Source organism: Lepidothrix coronata, unplaced genomic scaffold (assembly GCF_001604755.1).
Source record: "Lepidothrix coronata isolate B3197 unplaced genomic scaffold, Lepidothrix_coronata-1.0 Scaffold289, whole genome shotgun sequence".
NCBI lineage: Eukaryota > Metazoa > Chordata > Aves > Passeriformes > Pipridae > Lepidothrix > Lepidothrix coronata.
This window is the reverse complement of record NW_016690469.1, coordinates 165,982-184,194: the sequence shown is the minus strand read 5'-3', so window position 1 is coordinate 184,194 and position 18,213 is coordinate 165,982. Positions and strand designations below refer to the sequence as shown.

Genomic DNA, 18,213 nt, shown 5'->3' with positions numbered 1-18,213 from the left:
TTGCCTCATATTTTACAGGTAATACTTCAAAAATGCTTTTTGGTTTAGGAAAACAACAAGGATAAAAAAGTCTTATTGAGCAATATTTCACATCTCTGTCTCCGAATCATTAGTCAGTTTCTACACACGTCTCTAAGGGAGGAAAAAAACAAGACAGCATTTTAGAAAATGCTATAAATTACATGAAGAAATATTTTTGTGAGTCTTCATTCTGTATTGTTATGGGCTTATATTGCAATCTCTATTGCAGCAGAAATAAGTGGCGTATCTTACTGAAAATTCCCAGCACTTCCATTAGAAGGAACATTTACTACTTCCCCAAACAGTTCATACAATACTGTAGATTAAACATGCTCCTCTTGTATGAGCTAGCTCTGACTTTCTTGTGCCTCATACTACCTGAGAATTGACCACAGACGGGGCATGGCAACACTGGGGCAGAAGAGCTCTGAAAGGGGTAAGAAAGGAAGGTGCATCCAAGCCTTACATTCAAGCCATGACACACTCTACCCTTTTGCTTCAAGTTGAGTAGCGTATGATGGTAGCAAGGGATTCAAGGGTACTTTGAGCTCCAAAATGTCTCCCCACAGCTTTGCTGACAAGTATAAATCAGAGGATTTATTTCGGTTAGCTTCTCAGTTCTCCATGACACAGCAAGTGCTGCTTCTGTCAAGAGGCCAAGCAAAATATTATTGAAAGTCTCCTGATCTTCTGGAGGAATATTTTTCCATGGTGTCCAGACAACCGGAAGATACTGGGTTTTTTCAGGTTTTCCCAGTCACTGTGTGAAAACAAACTGTCTTGAGCCAAAAATCAGGACTATTTTTTATACTCTACACAGAGAGAAATTAGGCAGGCAACCTAAAGAAAAATTTCCCATTATTTCTAATTATTTTAAAACAGGGTCATGTTCAGTAATTTGGGAAAAAAGGGGAAAAAAAACCTGTAGAAGGGCAAATAACAGATCACAAGAGGGAAATGCCCAAAAGATTTTGATTAGAAACATTTCACCTGCTACATGTTACTGGTTATCTCAATACACAGACATTCAGTGGATTGTGCAGTCAATCAATTCAGCATGTACAGAACGAAGCCATGAATTGGAGCATGTATAACTTATCAAACCTTGGCTAAAGTACAAAGATCATCTTCCGTCTGATGCCATTCAGTACTTCAGCTGGAATCTTTTTTCTACAGTTTGATAAACAAGAAGGTTATATGACTTTATTAAATACTAATTGATTTATACATTAAACTAACTCATCAGAAATATGTATTTTTAAAATAAATAAGCATAGCAATTAATGGCTTTTATATAAGCTCCTTGTCTAAATGACATTAACTGTAAAACATTTACTCCAGTACAAATTACAACATTATACAGATATTAAAGCATTTCAAATTTTAAACTGATTGAAGTTCAGCAATAGAAATGAAAAAATCATTGTAATAATAGTCTGCCCTGAATATTTTGTGGAAATCTGAGGCATTTACTAACTGCAAGCCCTGTCTGTAAGTAGGGAAGTTAATGTTACTATAAAAAAAATAATGTGACTTACAACAGAGGCTGCCTCATAAAAATAGTAAGGCAAATTAAAAACAAAATGTAAAAAAGAAAAAAGTCGCTCATTAAATTGAATAGTTTGCTATGAGGAATAGGGAAGATGTGTGTTTATGCCTGTGTACAACATAATCTTATATTCTGTTTTTTTGTGTGTGTTTTTTTGTTTGTTTGGGTTTTTTTTAATTCAGAAGTATCACTTTTTTACAAGGCTCATTTCCAACAAAAATCCACTGCCTTCATAGTAGCTTTGCATGTGACTTCTATCACCAAAAAGCAATGGAATTGAAAAGCAACTCGTAGCAATATATATAAGAGATTGTTGAGAATATTGAAAAATACATGTTTTTCTTCACCTGATACTACTGCAGCCTCAAGCTTCTAAGCAATTAAATACTCTCTTCAGAAAATATTGAATTCCTAATACAATTTCACACCATTATAGAACACTGACATATGACTACCTCAACAGAAACTGCAAAAGGTGCTTCTAGGGGTTGCCCTTGTATGCAGCAGTCTCGAGCAAAGGAAAAGCTGCAAAAACTAAGTCATCTTTTCACATCAACACCTACAAAAATAAAGGACTGAGTGTCATAATACAATGGTTTTTTTAATTCCTTCTCCCTGCTTTGGTCATTTATCTCATTTATTCTCCATGTTCTTAAGCATCTAATTTATTAATTTATTTAAATTACAGACCATTAAGACCACTTGCATTTTGAAATTAACAAAGCAGTCCTTGTTCAACCACATCTTTTTTAATTCCATACCTATTCCATAACACAGCCTTCTCTTGGGTACAGCTGGGTCCTGAGGGCTAAACCATCACAAAACAAATGCACAAGCCCTGGAATGTCTGCCCTGGTCGTCATTCCAAACCAAGCATCACTACACTTGCACACCCTCCTTCAGGGAGTTAAGCAACATGGCTTTCCTGCTGGCAAGTATATATTTGCCCATTTTACAAAGTATCCACTTCACTAAAAGCAAACCCAAAGAAATTCACCGTGCACTCAGAGAAAAAGGCTGCAAGGTTTACCATCACCCTAGCTCCCCACTGGAGTAAGTAAACTCTGGCTACTATAATTCAGCACTGCAACAATACACACTAACAGCAATAAGGGTTCTCATTTCTTGCTATAGATTGCCATTTTGTCTCCTACTACACAGGTCCTGTAAAATCTCTGCAGACAAGATGATCTCTCTTCAGCACCTTTTTTTCATCTGCTTTGACAACACAGCAGTAATATGGTCTATGTTTTAACTAGAGAGAGGTTTTTTAATCCTAGAAGTTGTCAGCAGGAAAACATGAACAACAAAAGTTTTAGCTCACGATGCACAGTTCACATTTGGTTGCCCAGGTTTGTACTCAGGCAAGTTCATAATTCTACTGAAAGCAATTCAGAGCAAGAGTGTTGCCATATCTGATATTCTGTGCAGCTTTACCTTTAAATATGGGTTGGCATTTTTCTTCTTTTTTTTTTTAGGTAATAACAAAACCAGGAAATTGAAATGACTGCTAACTTCTAAGATCTCATAATACCCAAAAATAGATCTGAAAAACTGTGGAGTGACTCAGCTTATGTCCAGTATATGACTTCCAAATCACAGCGAAAACGCAAACTTTACAGCCTATGATCTCTAGAACTTGTTCTATGCTTTGTGTGGGGAGTTACTTCACAAGCCATGAGACCACAACCAAACCATTGTATTTGAATGGAACAGGCTTTAAAAGAGGGTACTACACTCCAAGAATTTTCTGCTACACTCCTGAATTTCCTATTCAACTTCCTAGGTATACTCTATACAGGATGCTACTCAAGCAAAAAAATTAATAGGTTTGGGCTTTTATGGTGGTTTGTTTGGGTTTTTTTAAAGCTTAAACCAAACTGCTGATAATTAGATGTACCTTTGGTGTCACTTTCATACACACAAATTCTGCTGAACCAGCTGCACTAGTCTAAGCTCTAAACCTCACATTTTTAGTTGCAATTACTATTAAATACAATATATTCCATGTTATTAAGGTTTCTACCAATGCAATGAGAGCCCAATCATAACATTAATAGTATGCCTTATATGTTACAAAACCCAAAGCATCAGCTCACAGTCTACTGGATTTGCACTAAGAAACGGTGAATTTAAATCTTGCACAAAGAGCTTTCAACTCTAAGAAATTCTTTAATCATCTTGATTTAAGAGGATTATGACACAGATCGGTTGTAATATGAATGGCATGCTGGTGAACTTCTCAGTGCATAAAAAAAGTAAATTCAAAGTATATACACAGTTAGCCAAACTAAACTCAGTTGGAAGATTAAGTTAAGCTTTAAATACACTATATGCGTAATTCTTCAGATGTTAATACCCAGGAAACAATCACTTTCAAACAGTCTAGCACTCAAAAGAGAGAAGATTCCACATAACTGCTAAATTGGCGGGGAAAAGGACAGCAAAGAATACAGGGTACATTCTTTATTATGAATATTTTCTCTGTATCTATTTTCATACACCCCAAAATGTGCTTGTGTAAACTCCCTGTGCGGTTTATTGGCTTCAGATTAAAAGAAATTAATCCCTTATCAGTGACAGCCAAATGCAGCCAACTAAAATGTCAAAAGTCTTTTTCACTGTCCATCAGTAAAAAATAAAATAATAATTAAAAAAAAAAATTCCTAAGACGGTGATAAGTGCTTCCCTTACCCAATCCAAAATCTTTGAATTTGAAGGAGTTGTTTGGAATAAATCTGCAAATCAAACTGAGGAACTGCAACGAGCCTTCAGAATAGACAGTGGAGCTGTATTAATCAAAACAGTACTTGGGAGCCATCATTATCACTGTGTTACTGGAGTTGACTTCTAGTTTTCCACTTCAGAATAAGACTCCTCACTCTAAAATGAACCTGAAAATGTCATAATTCAAGGCAGCAATTATATGCATGATACATCCAATACTTCAGCATCTGGTCTAAACCACATTTCTAATTTCACTGTCAACTGAGAGAATAGGCATCTCCAGACACACTTGTCTCTCCTTGACAATCCAGCTTGAATTAATCCTCTAAACCTCATACTGAGGGAGGTAGACAAGATGCATCTCACCCTCAACAAGTTTACAGTATCAGGCAGGATCTAAAAGTGTATCACAGTCAAGAAACTTTTAGGATTTACTGCATCTTTTTTGTTGCCACAGGGAAACAGATTGAAACAGCCTCTCCAAATAAACAGCCTTTTCTGAATGTCTGTTCATGCCTTCTGAATGGACATGGCAAAGGTGAGGCCAAGTACACTACAGCTGGAGTCTTTGCAAATAAGCATCTTGTAGACATTGCTACGTAGACTTCGAATGCTATCAGCCTGAGGAGCACTTTGGCTAACATCCAGTAATACAGACAGACAAGAGAAGTGCTTGTGCCTGCTCCTGCTTTTCCTCTTCACCCTGCAAGGGCAAAGCTACATCTTGGCATTTCTGGGCAAAGGAAGTAAGAGGACAAAAGCACCACTTGCACAGTTCCCTCTCAATTTCTGTTCCTCAAACGTGTATCTGAAGCAGTCTTCAAAAGGCACAAGCAAACTAGGAAGAAAGCTGAATGCTCCTTTCTGCTAACTGAATCTAGCTAAACTAGATTCACCTAAAACTGTATGGTACTAGTTGCCTGCCTAAGTGGGAAGCTGCACCTCCAGGTGAAACAAAAGGGTCTTAATTCAAAATAAAACACCCCATTACCAGCTTTTAAGCTATTTTCATCATCAGGGCACTAAAAGCACACACAAGAAGGGGAAGAGCTTGTATAGCCTATATTCTGCCCTTTCAAGCTGGACTGGATGTTAACACAGGTCTTCAGTATATGAAGAAGTACTGAAAACAACAGGTGAAGCAGTACACTCAGAGAAGTACCCTTCATCTGCCCTTTGGATCCTAACATATTGTCCTAGTGGTATAAGCTCCTTTCATGCCCAAAGGGGAGCATGATGGGTCCTCAGCATACATGTAAATAAAGCATATAAGCACAGGATAAGTACAAACATGCACACAGCATGTCTGGCTGCCAGTGTAAGCCATGGCCACTTATTTGTATTTGAAACCCAGAGGCTCAGTATCTTTAAGCATTAACTTCAATTTTTGTTAAGAATTAAACAACAATTCTTTAGTTTTTAACAAGTTTGCCTGTTGGCTTTCTTTCCTTTTAACTGAATTAAAGATTCTTGTTCCACATTTGCAGCACATCATTCATATTAACTCGTAAGGAATACTTAAAATGCTTAAAATGTAAAAAAACCAACATTCTTTGCTCTGTTGAGTTCTCATCACACTTCCATTATTTTAATACAAAGTACACTACAATTGTGCAGTAAAATACTTTTGTTTTAAAAAGTCATAGCCCTTAAATCAACCATCAGAAATACATCAGAAACTTTTTTTTAAGAGCATCAAGACATATATTTAATGGATACATTCAAAAGAATAACTTTGTATTAGTCAGAAAAAAATTTGTATTTCACACTCACATAATGACTTAGAGTGATAAAAGCACTCGAAAAGAAAGCTACACGTTTATGAATTACGACTTGAATAAAGTAATAGAATCACCAAATATGTTGAGCTGGAAGGGACCCATCAGGGTCATCGAATCCAACTCCTGACCCTGCTCAGAACACCCCAAGAATCATACCCCATGCCTGAGAGCATTGTCCAAACACTTCAACTCAGGCTTGGTGCTGTGACCACTTCCCCGGGAGCCTCTTCCAGTGCTCAACCACCCTCTGGATGAAAAACCTTTTCCTGATATCCAACCTAAACATTTCCTGACTCAGATTCATGCCGTTTCCTTGGGTCCTGACACTGGTCATGAGACTGAAGAAATTGGTACCTGCCCCTCCACTTTTCCTCATGAGGAAGCTGTAGACTGCAATGAAGTCTTCCCTTAGACTCCTTCAGACTGAACAGATCAAGTGATCTCAGCTGCTTCTCACATGGCTTCCCCTCAAGGCCCTTCACCATCTTCATTGCCCTACTTCGGACACTCTCTAATAGCTTCATGTCTTTCTTATATTGCGGTGCTCAAAACTGCACACAATATTCAAGGTGAGGCTGCACCAGTGCCGAGTAAAGCAGGACAATCCCCTCCCTAAACTGGCTGGTGATGCTTTGCCTGATGCCCCCCAGGACAGGGTTGTCCCTCCTGGCTGCCAGGGCACTGCTGACTCATATTCAACTTGCTGTCGACCAGGACCCCCAGTCCCTTTCCGCAGGGCTGCTCTCCAGGCTCTTGTTTCCTAGTCTATACACATAATCAAAGTTATCTTGACTCAGGTGCAGAATCTGACATTTCCCTTAGTTGAACTTCATATGGTTGGTGATTGGCTATCTCTTCAATTTACCATCTAAAGAAAGTCTAAAGAAAACGTTTCAAGCTATGAAGTTACTTTATAGAGATGCCTGTTATACAGCTGATGCAGTCTCTTGACAATTTTTTCTTCAAAACCACAGCATGTCTTAATACCTGTTGCAAAGCTACACATGGCTGAGTACAAAAGGAAGAGAAAAATAGACAAACAAAAATGCTACCTCCACCCTCCTCCCAAGCCAATTAAAGCAAAAGGCTTGTGATAACCAGGTAGAGAATTAAGCCAAGAGAGCTTTCGTCTTCCCACTCACCATCTCTGACCCTACGCAGTGACTCCACAAGAGCCTTGGCAAACCAAGTATTTCCACAGCTGCTCTCTGACATACCCTTTAGGCACATGGAGGAAGTTTCAGAGAGGTGGGAACAGCTTAGGAGGGCTGAACTCTCTCCTATTACATGCAATTCTCTTTGTGTAGATGTTTCACTGACTGCAGAAGGTATCTAGGCCCAAGGAATTGCCCAAAGTCAACCAGGAAGACTAAGAAACAGAGGTTGAACCCAGACCTCCAGAACCTGGTGAATCAGAAACAGGCAGAAAGGATTACTTGAGAAAAGACCAACAGATGGGATGGAAAGTAAATAAATGAAGTCAGATAAAATTAATAAAGGGCCACATGGACTCAAGGAAAAGCATCATCAAATAACTGGAAGAGAAAGCTGCGTACAAGAGGTAGCCAAAGTGGGGGTAAAACACTAGAAGGGGAGTCACATTGCTTTTGGTGTTGGAGACTGCTGAGACAAGCCTGATTGGTCTCAAATCCCAAAGCTAAACATTCTGAGGATGTGAAGAACAATGCTTCCTGAAAAAAACTGGCACTGGTGAGGATGTGGCAGACAAAGTTCCTCATAAAGAAACCAACAAGTGATAGTACTGATAACATATCTAAAGCTGCTGAGCTCAAGGCTGCTGAGCTGACTCTTCTATGATGTGCCATAAATTCTATGCCAGTGCTGATGAGGGCAGAATGTTTCAGGCTTTGCTTACTTCAACACATCTACTTGTTTCTCAGATCCCCCACTGACGGAGTTGTAGTCAGTGGGCTCATAAAGCTGATTTGACTGATGAAGTTCTCTAGGGAAAGCTTTTGAAGGGGACTACTCCACTGCCTACCTCCATTCTAAAATGTACGTCAACCAGCTAAGAACTTCCACTTCCCACCTGCAGATAGATAATTTATAATTTAGAAAATACTTAATCAAGCTCCTGCACTATATGTAACTCAACAAATAGTCCCATGGGCAAAAAATATTCAGCTAATGAGAATTAAAGAACCAAACTTGATAGCAAAACAGGCTATCAAATCACAAAATAGTAGGTCTTTGGCAGTAAGTTTAACATTGTCACGAATCACATAGCAGGTCAGTTCCTTCAAATAATAAAGGACAGAAATATAGAACAATCTTTGACATTGAGGGTTGGGTAGGCAAGAGGCAGCTCACAGCTCTTACAGCCTGCCTGGCCTGTGCTTCAGGTCACTCCATATTGAGGTGTGATCAGAAGAGAATGCACAGAAGACAACAACTTTGTGGGAGATGACCATTTGTGGTCAGTGTAGTGCATTTTCTTTTAACTACTTCACTACAAGCTACCTAAGTTCTAACTACAGTGGAGCTCCCACACAGGGTCAGAAGTGAGAAGACCTTTTCCTTTAATTTCTCAAGAGTTAGGATCATAGAATTCTTAAGGTTGGAAAAGACCTTTAAGATCATCAAGTCCACTGTCAACCTAGCACCACCACCATGTTCACTATTAAACCACGTCCTCGCGTGCCATATCCACACTTTTTTGAACACTTCCAGGGATAGTGATTCAACCACCTCCCTAGGCAGTCTGTTCCAATGCTTTACAAACCCTTCTGTGAAGAAATTTTTCCTCATATCCAATCTAAACCTCCCCTGACCCAACTTGAGACTGTTTCCTCTTGTCCTGTTACTTGTTACCTGGCAGAAAAGACTGACACCCTACAGGCTACTGCTGCCCATTCCTACTTTTACTTGCTGGTCTTTATATACGGAGGAAAAATAGAGGATCACAGAAAAACAAAAAGCTTCTCCCAACACACACTTGAGCTCAAACTAGAAAATCGGCTGCCTTGAAGAGCTTCTCCTAGTTATACAAGACTCACAAAGCATGGAAAAGCTGAAGTGAGAAGGAAGCAGTCTCTTCTTCAACAAACTTGGTGACTTTCCAAGTCACCATTTTTGTCAGCAGGTGGAGCAGCAGTAGCATTGAATAGAAAGAGGTAAATATTTCCCTCTATTTGTCTATCTACCAAAGTAAGTAAGATTTGACTCTTAGTCACTGCCTGCTGAAAGGACAGAAAAACGATTGCTCCTACTAGGACTTTTCCCTAAACTGGGAAATGAAAGAAGGCAATGGGAAACATCTGATTACAATGTAAGTCTGACAAAGGCAAAGAATGAATTTCTCTCAGCAAGAGGGGGCTGTTCACTTCCAGAAAACATCTGTAGAAACTTTACTTAAAAATACTCTCAGGCCTGAAAAAATAGCATATAGAAGATCACCATAATGGCACTATACCTATCAGAAAAAGTTATGTGCCTTGGCTATTCTTAAGGTGAGAGGTCTGACCTAGATCTTTCTAGTCACACATAGAGATTCAGAGCAGTTCAGTACTCTGAACAGGAGACTAGATCAGAACATATGGATTTTAAACTCGTGTATATTCCCCAACAGCAGTCAATTCACCTGTCTTAAAAAAAAAAAAAAGAAAAAAAAGAAAACAACAGTTGAGGGTGGACAACAGCCTAAATATAAAAGCCTTTTCCTGCATTGTTTGCATCTTAGGAAACGATTCTGAGCCTTTAAAAATTGTAAGCCAAGAATGCAAAACCGTCCCCGAGAGGTCTTCTCTGGTAGTCTCTTCCTCCTATGTTTTTAGCGTGCACCACTCAATCTGTAAGAACTGGGAACATGCCATGACAATTTCAAGGAGAAGAATATATTCACACGTTTCAAGAGCTATAGAAGACAAATGTTTTCAGTCACTTTCATTATAACATAATCATCGTTCTTGTAAGAAAAAAACTTGACTGAAAAAAATTGGCTAAAATTACTAACCAGCTAGAATAGTATTTGATTGTACCAGACTGAACAGTAGTTGAATCAAGACTAAACCTGAAATTCTACAAGCTAACTCCTGAGAACACAGTTATATTACAAAAGACTATATTTCACTGATCTTTTAAAACTCAAATTTACAAAAGTGCTCCTGACTCAAATTTTACAACTCGTGATTCTAGACAAAGGTACAAAACCGTGCTGTTGGATGACATATACTGAAGTTTTAGACCACGAATTGTTATCGTACACTTGATTATTAACATTTAGACAGCAGTGAGAAGAAATTTCAAATGTTATGGAAAGTATAATTTATTTCTTCTGACAGATACTAACTGGTCTGTATTACAGGTGTCTAGAAGTATTACTAATGAGGAAGAATAGCCATCCCAGCACGGCAACAGTGAGGGGTCAGACTTCTAGCCCTTAAAAAAAAAAATGGGGGTGAAGGGGAATATCACACCAAAAGATAAGACAAACAATGTACGAAACTAAATTTGTACATTGCTGTCACTGCTGTCACAGCACAGTGGGGGGCAAATTCTGAAAGGACCAGTAGCAGCTCTGCTGTATGACTGGTGTCAGTAGCTATTCACTAACTGGAGTTTGTGTTTGCGTTATTCCCCCAGGGTCCAGTCATTTTGTTACACAAAACAAGACAGCTAACCAGGGATCATCAGGGACAGCAAGGTGTCCTTGGAGAAGACCAGCTCCTATTCTTCTTCTTGCAGGGCAGAACAGCAGAAAAACAACCAAAATATGGTTTTTATTTTGCTTTGCGAAAAGCATAAAGATAGTACCATATCATCTTAACTTCCAAGGTATACTAAAAATCACACACAGCCTCCTATGGTATGTAAATGAAGCCAGAAATGTAGCAGTTAATCACAGGTGCATTTCCTAAGCAGAAAAAATTTTTGCAATTTCAGTTGACCAGAGTAAATAGACAATTCAAGAGCTATGTAACATATTATTCTACTATTTCACTGTTTTAACTGAAGATATCTCAATACTGACCATTATATTGAAGGACTCCTGCGGAGGCTGTTTCTGTCTGTTTTACTTCTGTAGAGTTGTTAGGAAAGTGTCGTCTGGACACAGAATTCTCTGGATTCTGGCTTTTTTTGTCTTTCCCTTTGGGAAGATGAGGTGAGGAACAGGTTTCTCCCCGGTCACTGGACCCAGCAGTAGATTTAGATTGCAGATCATTTCCCTGAAAAGAACTGTACATAACTATCACTGATGCAAATTACAAAGTTTATTTTTTTAATTTAAATAAGGACTGACATGAGGTATTAAAGAAGCATATTAATTTACAAGCAGTACATTCAAGTTATATCTTAAATTATTCAGAAAAGCATAACTATCTTATCAACTTACTGTATGATCGGACTGATTAAATTCTTTTCAACAACTCCCAGGAGAAAATATTTATTAGAAGAAAATAATGCTTCATTTAATGAAAAGAATTAATATATGCATACACGCATACTATATACAGCTATATGTCCTCCACATGTGTGGAAAGTCACAAGATATAACGTATCCAAGTTGTTAATAAGTCACTGTCTGTTTAAATGAGACGGGCATTATTTTAAGTGTCAAGAGAAGCTGGAGGAGAATCACAATCTTTTTGTGGCAATAACACTGACTGCCAAGTAGACACTAAGAAAGGGGTTTGTGCACACCTCACCTCTGAATCATCTTCAAGGACATCAGCCAGTTCCCCTGCTTCCACTGTGCTCTTCTAGAAACAGAACCAGAAACCTGTCCCTTATTTTTACAGCTTTGATGCATGTATGATCCTGGGTGTTCTAGCCAGGGATTTTATTATTTATGCACATTTTTTCATCAGTCTAGATCTGTTCGCAATCAACATCAGGAAAAACTGAACTGTCTATAGCAGCCCTTTAGGGTGCTGTTTGTATTGTTCTAGGCTGTGTAAAGACTTTACCAACTGAACGCCCTCATTATTGCCCCTCAGAAGTTTCTTTCTAATCCAGTTCTGTCAAAACACTCCATATAACAACAAAACACTCAAGCAGGTCAGGCAGAAAACCTTGTCGATATCTGGAACAATTCACCTTATCACAGACTTATCTGAATGACAAAAGATCAGTATATTCTACTTCATTGTTTCACTTAGTGTAGCTGCATGAGCAATTCATGCCATTTTAGAAACTGCACACCAGAAAGGCCTTTCATTCTGCAATGGTCATGGACAATTCCTTTCACCTCAGTGCTAAAGTTAAGAGGTGACAGTATATAGAATTAAAATCTTTCAGAAAAATAAGTCCTGAACAAAATCCCACATTTCTTTAAAAGTTCTGCATACACTACTACATGTTTATGTGATTCTTCTAGTTTTCACATAATCAGCAGAAATCAGTTCTATCAAAAATATCTTCCTTAAATACCATCTTGCTTTTACCATCTGATCTACCATTTATCTACCAATAGCATCTAAATCTACCACTTATCCTTTCTCTATAAAGAGAAACGAGTACATGGCAACATTCAAATCTCTTCAGATTCAAAGTGGAGACTGCTACTGCCAAGAAATAATATTAAAGAAGTGTAGACATCAAATTGAAGCAAACAATTGCATGATTCATACCAGTTCAAGTGCTGCATTAGATATTTAAGAGCAGTAGTACATATTCCCGTTTCCTTAAGTTTTGACACTTTTTATCAAGTGTCAATCCCAATGCAATAGAATTGAATATTAAATAAATTTCTGTACCTGTTGTTAAGCAATAGGAGAAGAGGCAAGAAGCTAGAACTGTTAATAAGTTGTTTTTACAAATTCAAAGCTCACATTTTAAAACCAAACAACACTTGAAAGTATGTTTTTTACTGAAGTTTTATCTTCTACTGAATTCCAACAGAATGGAACAGACACTTATATATTTTATTGCTTATTTCTTTTTAGTGGCTCCAGGGATTTTTGTTTGTTTGTTTTGTAAACAATGAATGGACATGATCAACTACCCTGATTTTAATGAGAGACTGTAAGTCTGACTCCCTGCTGTCTTGTACTTGTACAGTAAATTGCACTTGCACAGAATTGGTGGAAACAGATACTTATATTGTCTTTTGGCTCTGTTTTAAATTCACAGAGGACCCTTGTTGTAGTAAGGTGAGGGTCAGCCTCTTCTCCCAATGAACTAGCAACAGGACAAAAGGAAATTGCCTCAAGCTGCACCAGGAGAGGTTCAGGTTGGACATAAGGAAATATTTCTTTACTGAAAGGATGATTAAGTACTGGAACAGTCTGCCCAAGGAAGTGGTGGAGTCACCATTCCTGGAAGCGTTCAAGAAAGAACTGGACATGGCACTTCGTGCTATGGTTTAGTTGATGTGGTGCTGATCGGTCAAAGGTTGGACTTGATGATCTTAGAGGTCTTTTCCAACCCTTATTGATTCTATGACTCATTTTGCACAAACAAAAATAGCTATATAGGGTACAAAGCAGTGGAGGATGAAGCTCTGTATTTAATGGTTACCTAGGAAAAAACACGCCAGATTGGAGGCCGGTTTAGGGCCTTATTCAGACTCAGAATGCAATAACAAGATTTTCTGCAAGATGTTTTGTAAAAGGTTCTGTGTTTTTCCTCTAGGTGTATAACTTGAATAAATAAATAAATAAATACACGGATATATCTGATCATGTTTATAGGAAAGACCTCAAGGCAGTAGCTGATCTTTGCTATTCAAGGTTTTATTACAATTTAAAAAAGCAGCCTTTATTGCAATAATATTTTCTCTGATTCCTTTAGTGTAATTGACACTGCATATAGCTACAGATTCATCAAGAACACCACCAGGTGGCTCCGGATCTTTTTCTGTACAGATTTAATCAAAACTCAAAGGACAGGGATTTTCCATTTTCCAGAATTCAGCAAAATTAGACACTTGATACTTACGCTGCCTTTAGACTTTCGAGTTCCCACAATTGGAGGTAGTACAGAGGCTTTGGAACTGCAGAAATAAGCCATATCTTAGAACTGTGTACACTATCACCATCATAGACACTATGTATCAATAATCAAGTCAGGTAACACCAAGATGGCTATGCAACAAAACTAATTGTTTTTTTCATTGCATGTTTTTACTAAGAATCACTCATTCTTGTTCGCTAGACTATTATGCATAACCATTAACTTATTCACACAAGTGCATTACATTTCCCCACAATGCATATTTTATATACCGTGAATTTATAGAGCAGTATTCAGTGAATTACTATGTGAATGCTCCCTACAACGATTGCAATGAAAAGTTCCAGCAATTTCAACAAAACTGTTTACATAATTGATGAACATAACTTTTCACTATCCTAAATTCAAATGCTGTTTCCCAAAGTACTTTTGAGTTATTCACACTGTCGACTAGTTGCTCACTAAAAAAAAAAAAAAGAAATATACATTATACTCTAGTTCATCTGCAGAATTTGGGTAAATTCTCTGAACTACCCCAGTTTATGGGACAAAGTTCCATTCTTTACATTTATTTCAAAGAAATGGCTCCCAATTTTCATGTTTTCCAAAGATACGAAAAGCGTAAGCTTCTCCTAACAGACACGCAGTTTACAACTCTATTATAAAGTCACTGTTCTAGCCTACAAAAAATAGACCCAAACATAAAGCAATCTCAAGGGAGTACATATTCCACAAAACATTACTAAGCAAAAGTATATATAAACTGCTTTAGCAGCACCTAGTCTCATTCAGCTGCGCTCTTTTTTTTTTTTTCAGGAAAAAAATAATTTAAGCCAAGTCAAAATAATCCTTTCTCTGACACCAATTTTGTGATACATGATCACGGAACATTTATGAGATGAATTAGTCCTCTGAATTTCCATTTTTGCTTTTGTTTTTGTTATCTCAACTTTCCCAGAAGTTGCCAATAAGGTTTTGCACCCATACTAACTCACCCATCTTTTGTACTTTGCTGCACTTCATAAAAAAATTGACACACACAAACACACGAGAAGTATATCACACACTTTTAGAACTTACCCCTGTGGTCTTCTCATTGTAGATTTGCTAAACAGCAGATCACCATATGGCAACTTCTTAAACTTTTCCCTACCCACTGCAACATAAATTTGCCCATTCTCCAGCTCTGACCCATTCTGAACAAGTTTTCCATCTGAAGTGTAAAGTCTGAAAAATACGAAAATGCTTAATTTGAATTTCCAGCTATGAAACCCAATAAAGTACAGTGCATGCCATGCAATGGTCAGTAGCTACAAAAAAAAAAAAAAAAAGCACCCCCAAAACCAAGGAAAAATAGAGCAAAATAATTATTTAATCACAGTTTATATAAAACTAATGATGTATGAAGTGGTATGATAGATGAAATACTCTCAGAATTTCTAAAATTAAATAAATGACCTTGTACTTATAAGGTCTTCAATGCCTTTCCCCTGATACCTTGGAACGCATCTATTCCATGAGTTCCTGACCACCCCTCATACCAAGTTCCACCCTCCATCTTTGCTCTGGGCACCCTAGGAAGAACAGAGCATTCACATCTGAAAACCAAGGACCTGTTCACCTAATACAGAACAAAGAGATAATATTGCCCTTATATTGTATTGATCGGAAGGTCGGAAAACAGCTGTACCTGGTGGGGTAAGGCTGGAAGTAGCAGTCAATGCAGCACTACATTATAACAAGAAGCTGTGTCTTAGGCACCTATCAATAATACCAATAATAATATGTCTATTATGCCAAGTAGATTTTTACCACAATGATTTCTGTTTGAGAAGAAAAAAAGTATCAAGGATTGGCAGGGAGAGATGGGTGGAAGCAGGTGGCAACACATTATTTACTTCATTGTGGAGTTTGTGATTTGATTTAAGAATAGTCAAAACAATAAGTAAAGAGGGAACACTCAATAACAAATTAGCTCTTTCCTATGAAGCATATTCCAAAACTTAACAATATTTATATTTCATTTAAAAGCCAACAATAACAGCTTTCATTTAAGTCTTACATGCAGGAATATTGAATGGCTGTCTTAGATGCCTTTCTAGAAGCCTTCTACAGGAGCTACTGTATGTGTTAGTCATAAATTTCAACACAGTGCAAGGAGACATGAAATGATATATACACCTGTACAATAAACATTTTGGGAAGAATAGCAAGAGCCTACCTTGAGTACACCCCTGACCTATAACGTGCAAAACATTTATGTTTAATAGATAAAAAACTGTTTCAGTTGATACATATGGTGGCATAACCTTGAATAAACACAGAAAAAACCCATGCAATTTACAGAACCGGGAATCACACAATAACTGAGGTTGAACAAGAGCTCTGGATACCATCAAGTCTGCCCACTCCATGTAGAGCAAGAGCAACTAAAGTAGGTTGCTCTGGACTGTGTCCAGATGTTTTTTGAATACCTGCAAGGATAGAGACTCTACAGCCTCTCTGGGCAACATTTTCCAGTATTTGATGACCCTTACAGCAAATATTTATTTTTTTTTCTGTGCAGGAATTTCCTGTACTTGAGTTTGTGCCTATTGCCTCTTGTCCTGTCACTGAGCACCACTGAGAAGAGCCTGGCTCTGACTTCTTCACTCATTCCCACCAGGCATTTATACACATTCAAAAGATTTCCCTTAGACTTTACCTCAGGACGCAGAGTGCCAGCTCTCCTCACATGACAAGTATCTTCAACCCCTTCATCTTCATGGCCCTTTGCTGCACTTGCTCCAGTGTGTCCATGTCTTTTTTATATTAACCTCATGAAAGTATCCTAATGATATGTTTCTCCTGCCACAGAGAGGTACGGAAGCACCTAGAGTTTCTAAATGCAAAGACTGGAAGTTCTGGATGGTGAAACTGCAGCTTTTAAAAATCTTGATCACATTGCTTCTTCCTTCTGAAGAGGTATGCTAACTCTGAAGCACCCCATTTGTATCACTCAAATTTACTTTATAGTGTAAATGTTTCACAGGCATGCCAGCAATTCAAAGAGCAATTTATGTTTCACTACCACACAGTCAACATCAGTTACACACAAACAATGAAAATAGAATAAGCAATCTGAAAACCAGCAAGAAGCCTACTTCTGAATTAGTCACACAGTGTTCTGCTAGATTGCATTTTGCTTTGGAGAACTCAGGGGAAAAAACAGCAAATCAGTGTACTACAGTTTAAGAATTGCTTATACATCTGCAGGTATATAGGGGTATATACAAACACGACTGTGGGTTTTTGATAGTCAGCAACTGGAAGGTCATGAAGCCCAACAGCTGGGATTCCTTGCTAGAGATCACAAAATTGAAAGAGGAATTAGAAAGGAGAGAACAATTTGCAGTCTTTGGAGATGGCTCCTCTCAAGCGTGAGGGAAAGGTATCCATTCAAGGAAGATCTAAGGAACTCCCCAAGAAAGTGGGCCACTGCAGATGAAGGTATCCAGTACTTGACAGAATTAGCAGTGCTGGAAATCATCTATAGTAACCTAAGAAGGGATGACTACCCCAAAGATCCAGAGGATGTTCCTTGCACAATGGCCATGTGGACGAAGGTGGTTCAAAGCACCCTTGCATCATATTCCACCAGCCTGGTAACAATATATTACTCAAAGATGGATCCACCTGTAAAGGTGATGTCCTCCTGGCTCTGAAATGTAGAAGAAACTCTGGGCACTTCCTCATTCCCACAGGCCAGCACCTCATCTCTCAGGGGCAGACCAAGAGATCAGTCCCCTCCTGCCCCAGTCAGAGGGAAAGGAAGCCCCAAGTGCAGGCCATGTGGTGAACTCTGGTTCTTTCTGCATGACCAGGAGGAAGACATGAAGAAGTGGGATGGTGAACCCACCTCTAAGCTGGAAGCCTGAATACATGAATTAAGAGGGAAGAGAACTGTTAAGAAACTGTCCATGTAGTTGCTGCAGAGACCCAAGAAATAAATCAGTAACCTCTCAGACATAAAAGGACTGAGATCAACTCCTCTGATCCTGGTGAGGGGACCTCTGATCTGGCATCGCAAAGGTCAGACAATGAATACTCTGACCAGGAACAGAAATAGAGGGTCCCTGCCTTTGGCCAGGAGAAGGAAAGGGATGATTGGGCCTAGTGGACTGTGTGGATTTGATGGCCTGGCATACTGGATCCACAGAGGTAATAGCTTTGGTGGATACT

The 18,213-nt window shown here is 38.4% G+C and overlaps 1 protein-coding gene across 1 annotated transcript in view; it reads right to left on the bottom strand.

Moving 5' to 3' along the window:
- The window catches only part of DCDC2 (doublecortin domain containing 2), a 59,628-nt gene that overhangs the window by 16,557 nt on the left and 24,858 nt on the right, over positions 1 to 18,213 (bottom strand). The window contains exons 5-7 of the mRNA XM_017836955.1: positions 15,073 to 15,219; positions 13,978 to 14,032; positions 11,069 to 11,264 (exon numbers count right to left, since the gene is read on the bottom strand). Coding sequence (XP_017692444.1) covers positions 11,069 to 11,264; positions 13,978 to 14,032; positions 15,073 to 15,219 — 398 coding nt within the window. The remainder of the gene's footprint in view (positions 1 to 11,068; positions 11,265 to 13,977; positions 14,033 to 15,072; positions 15,220 to 18,213) is intronic.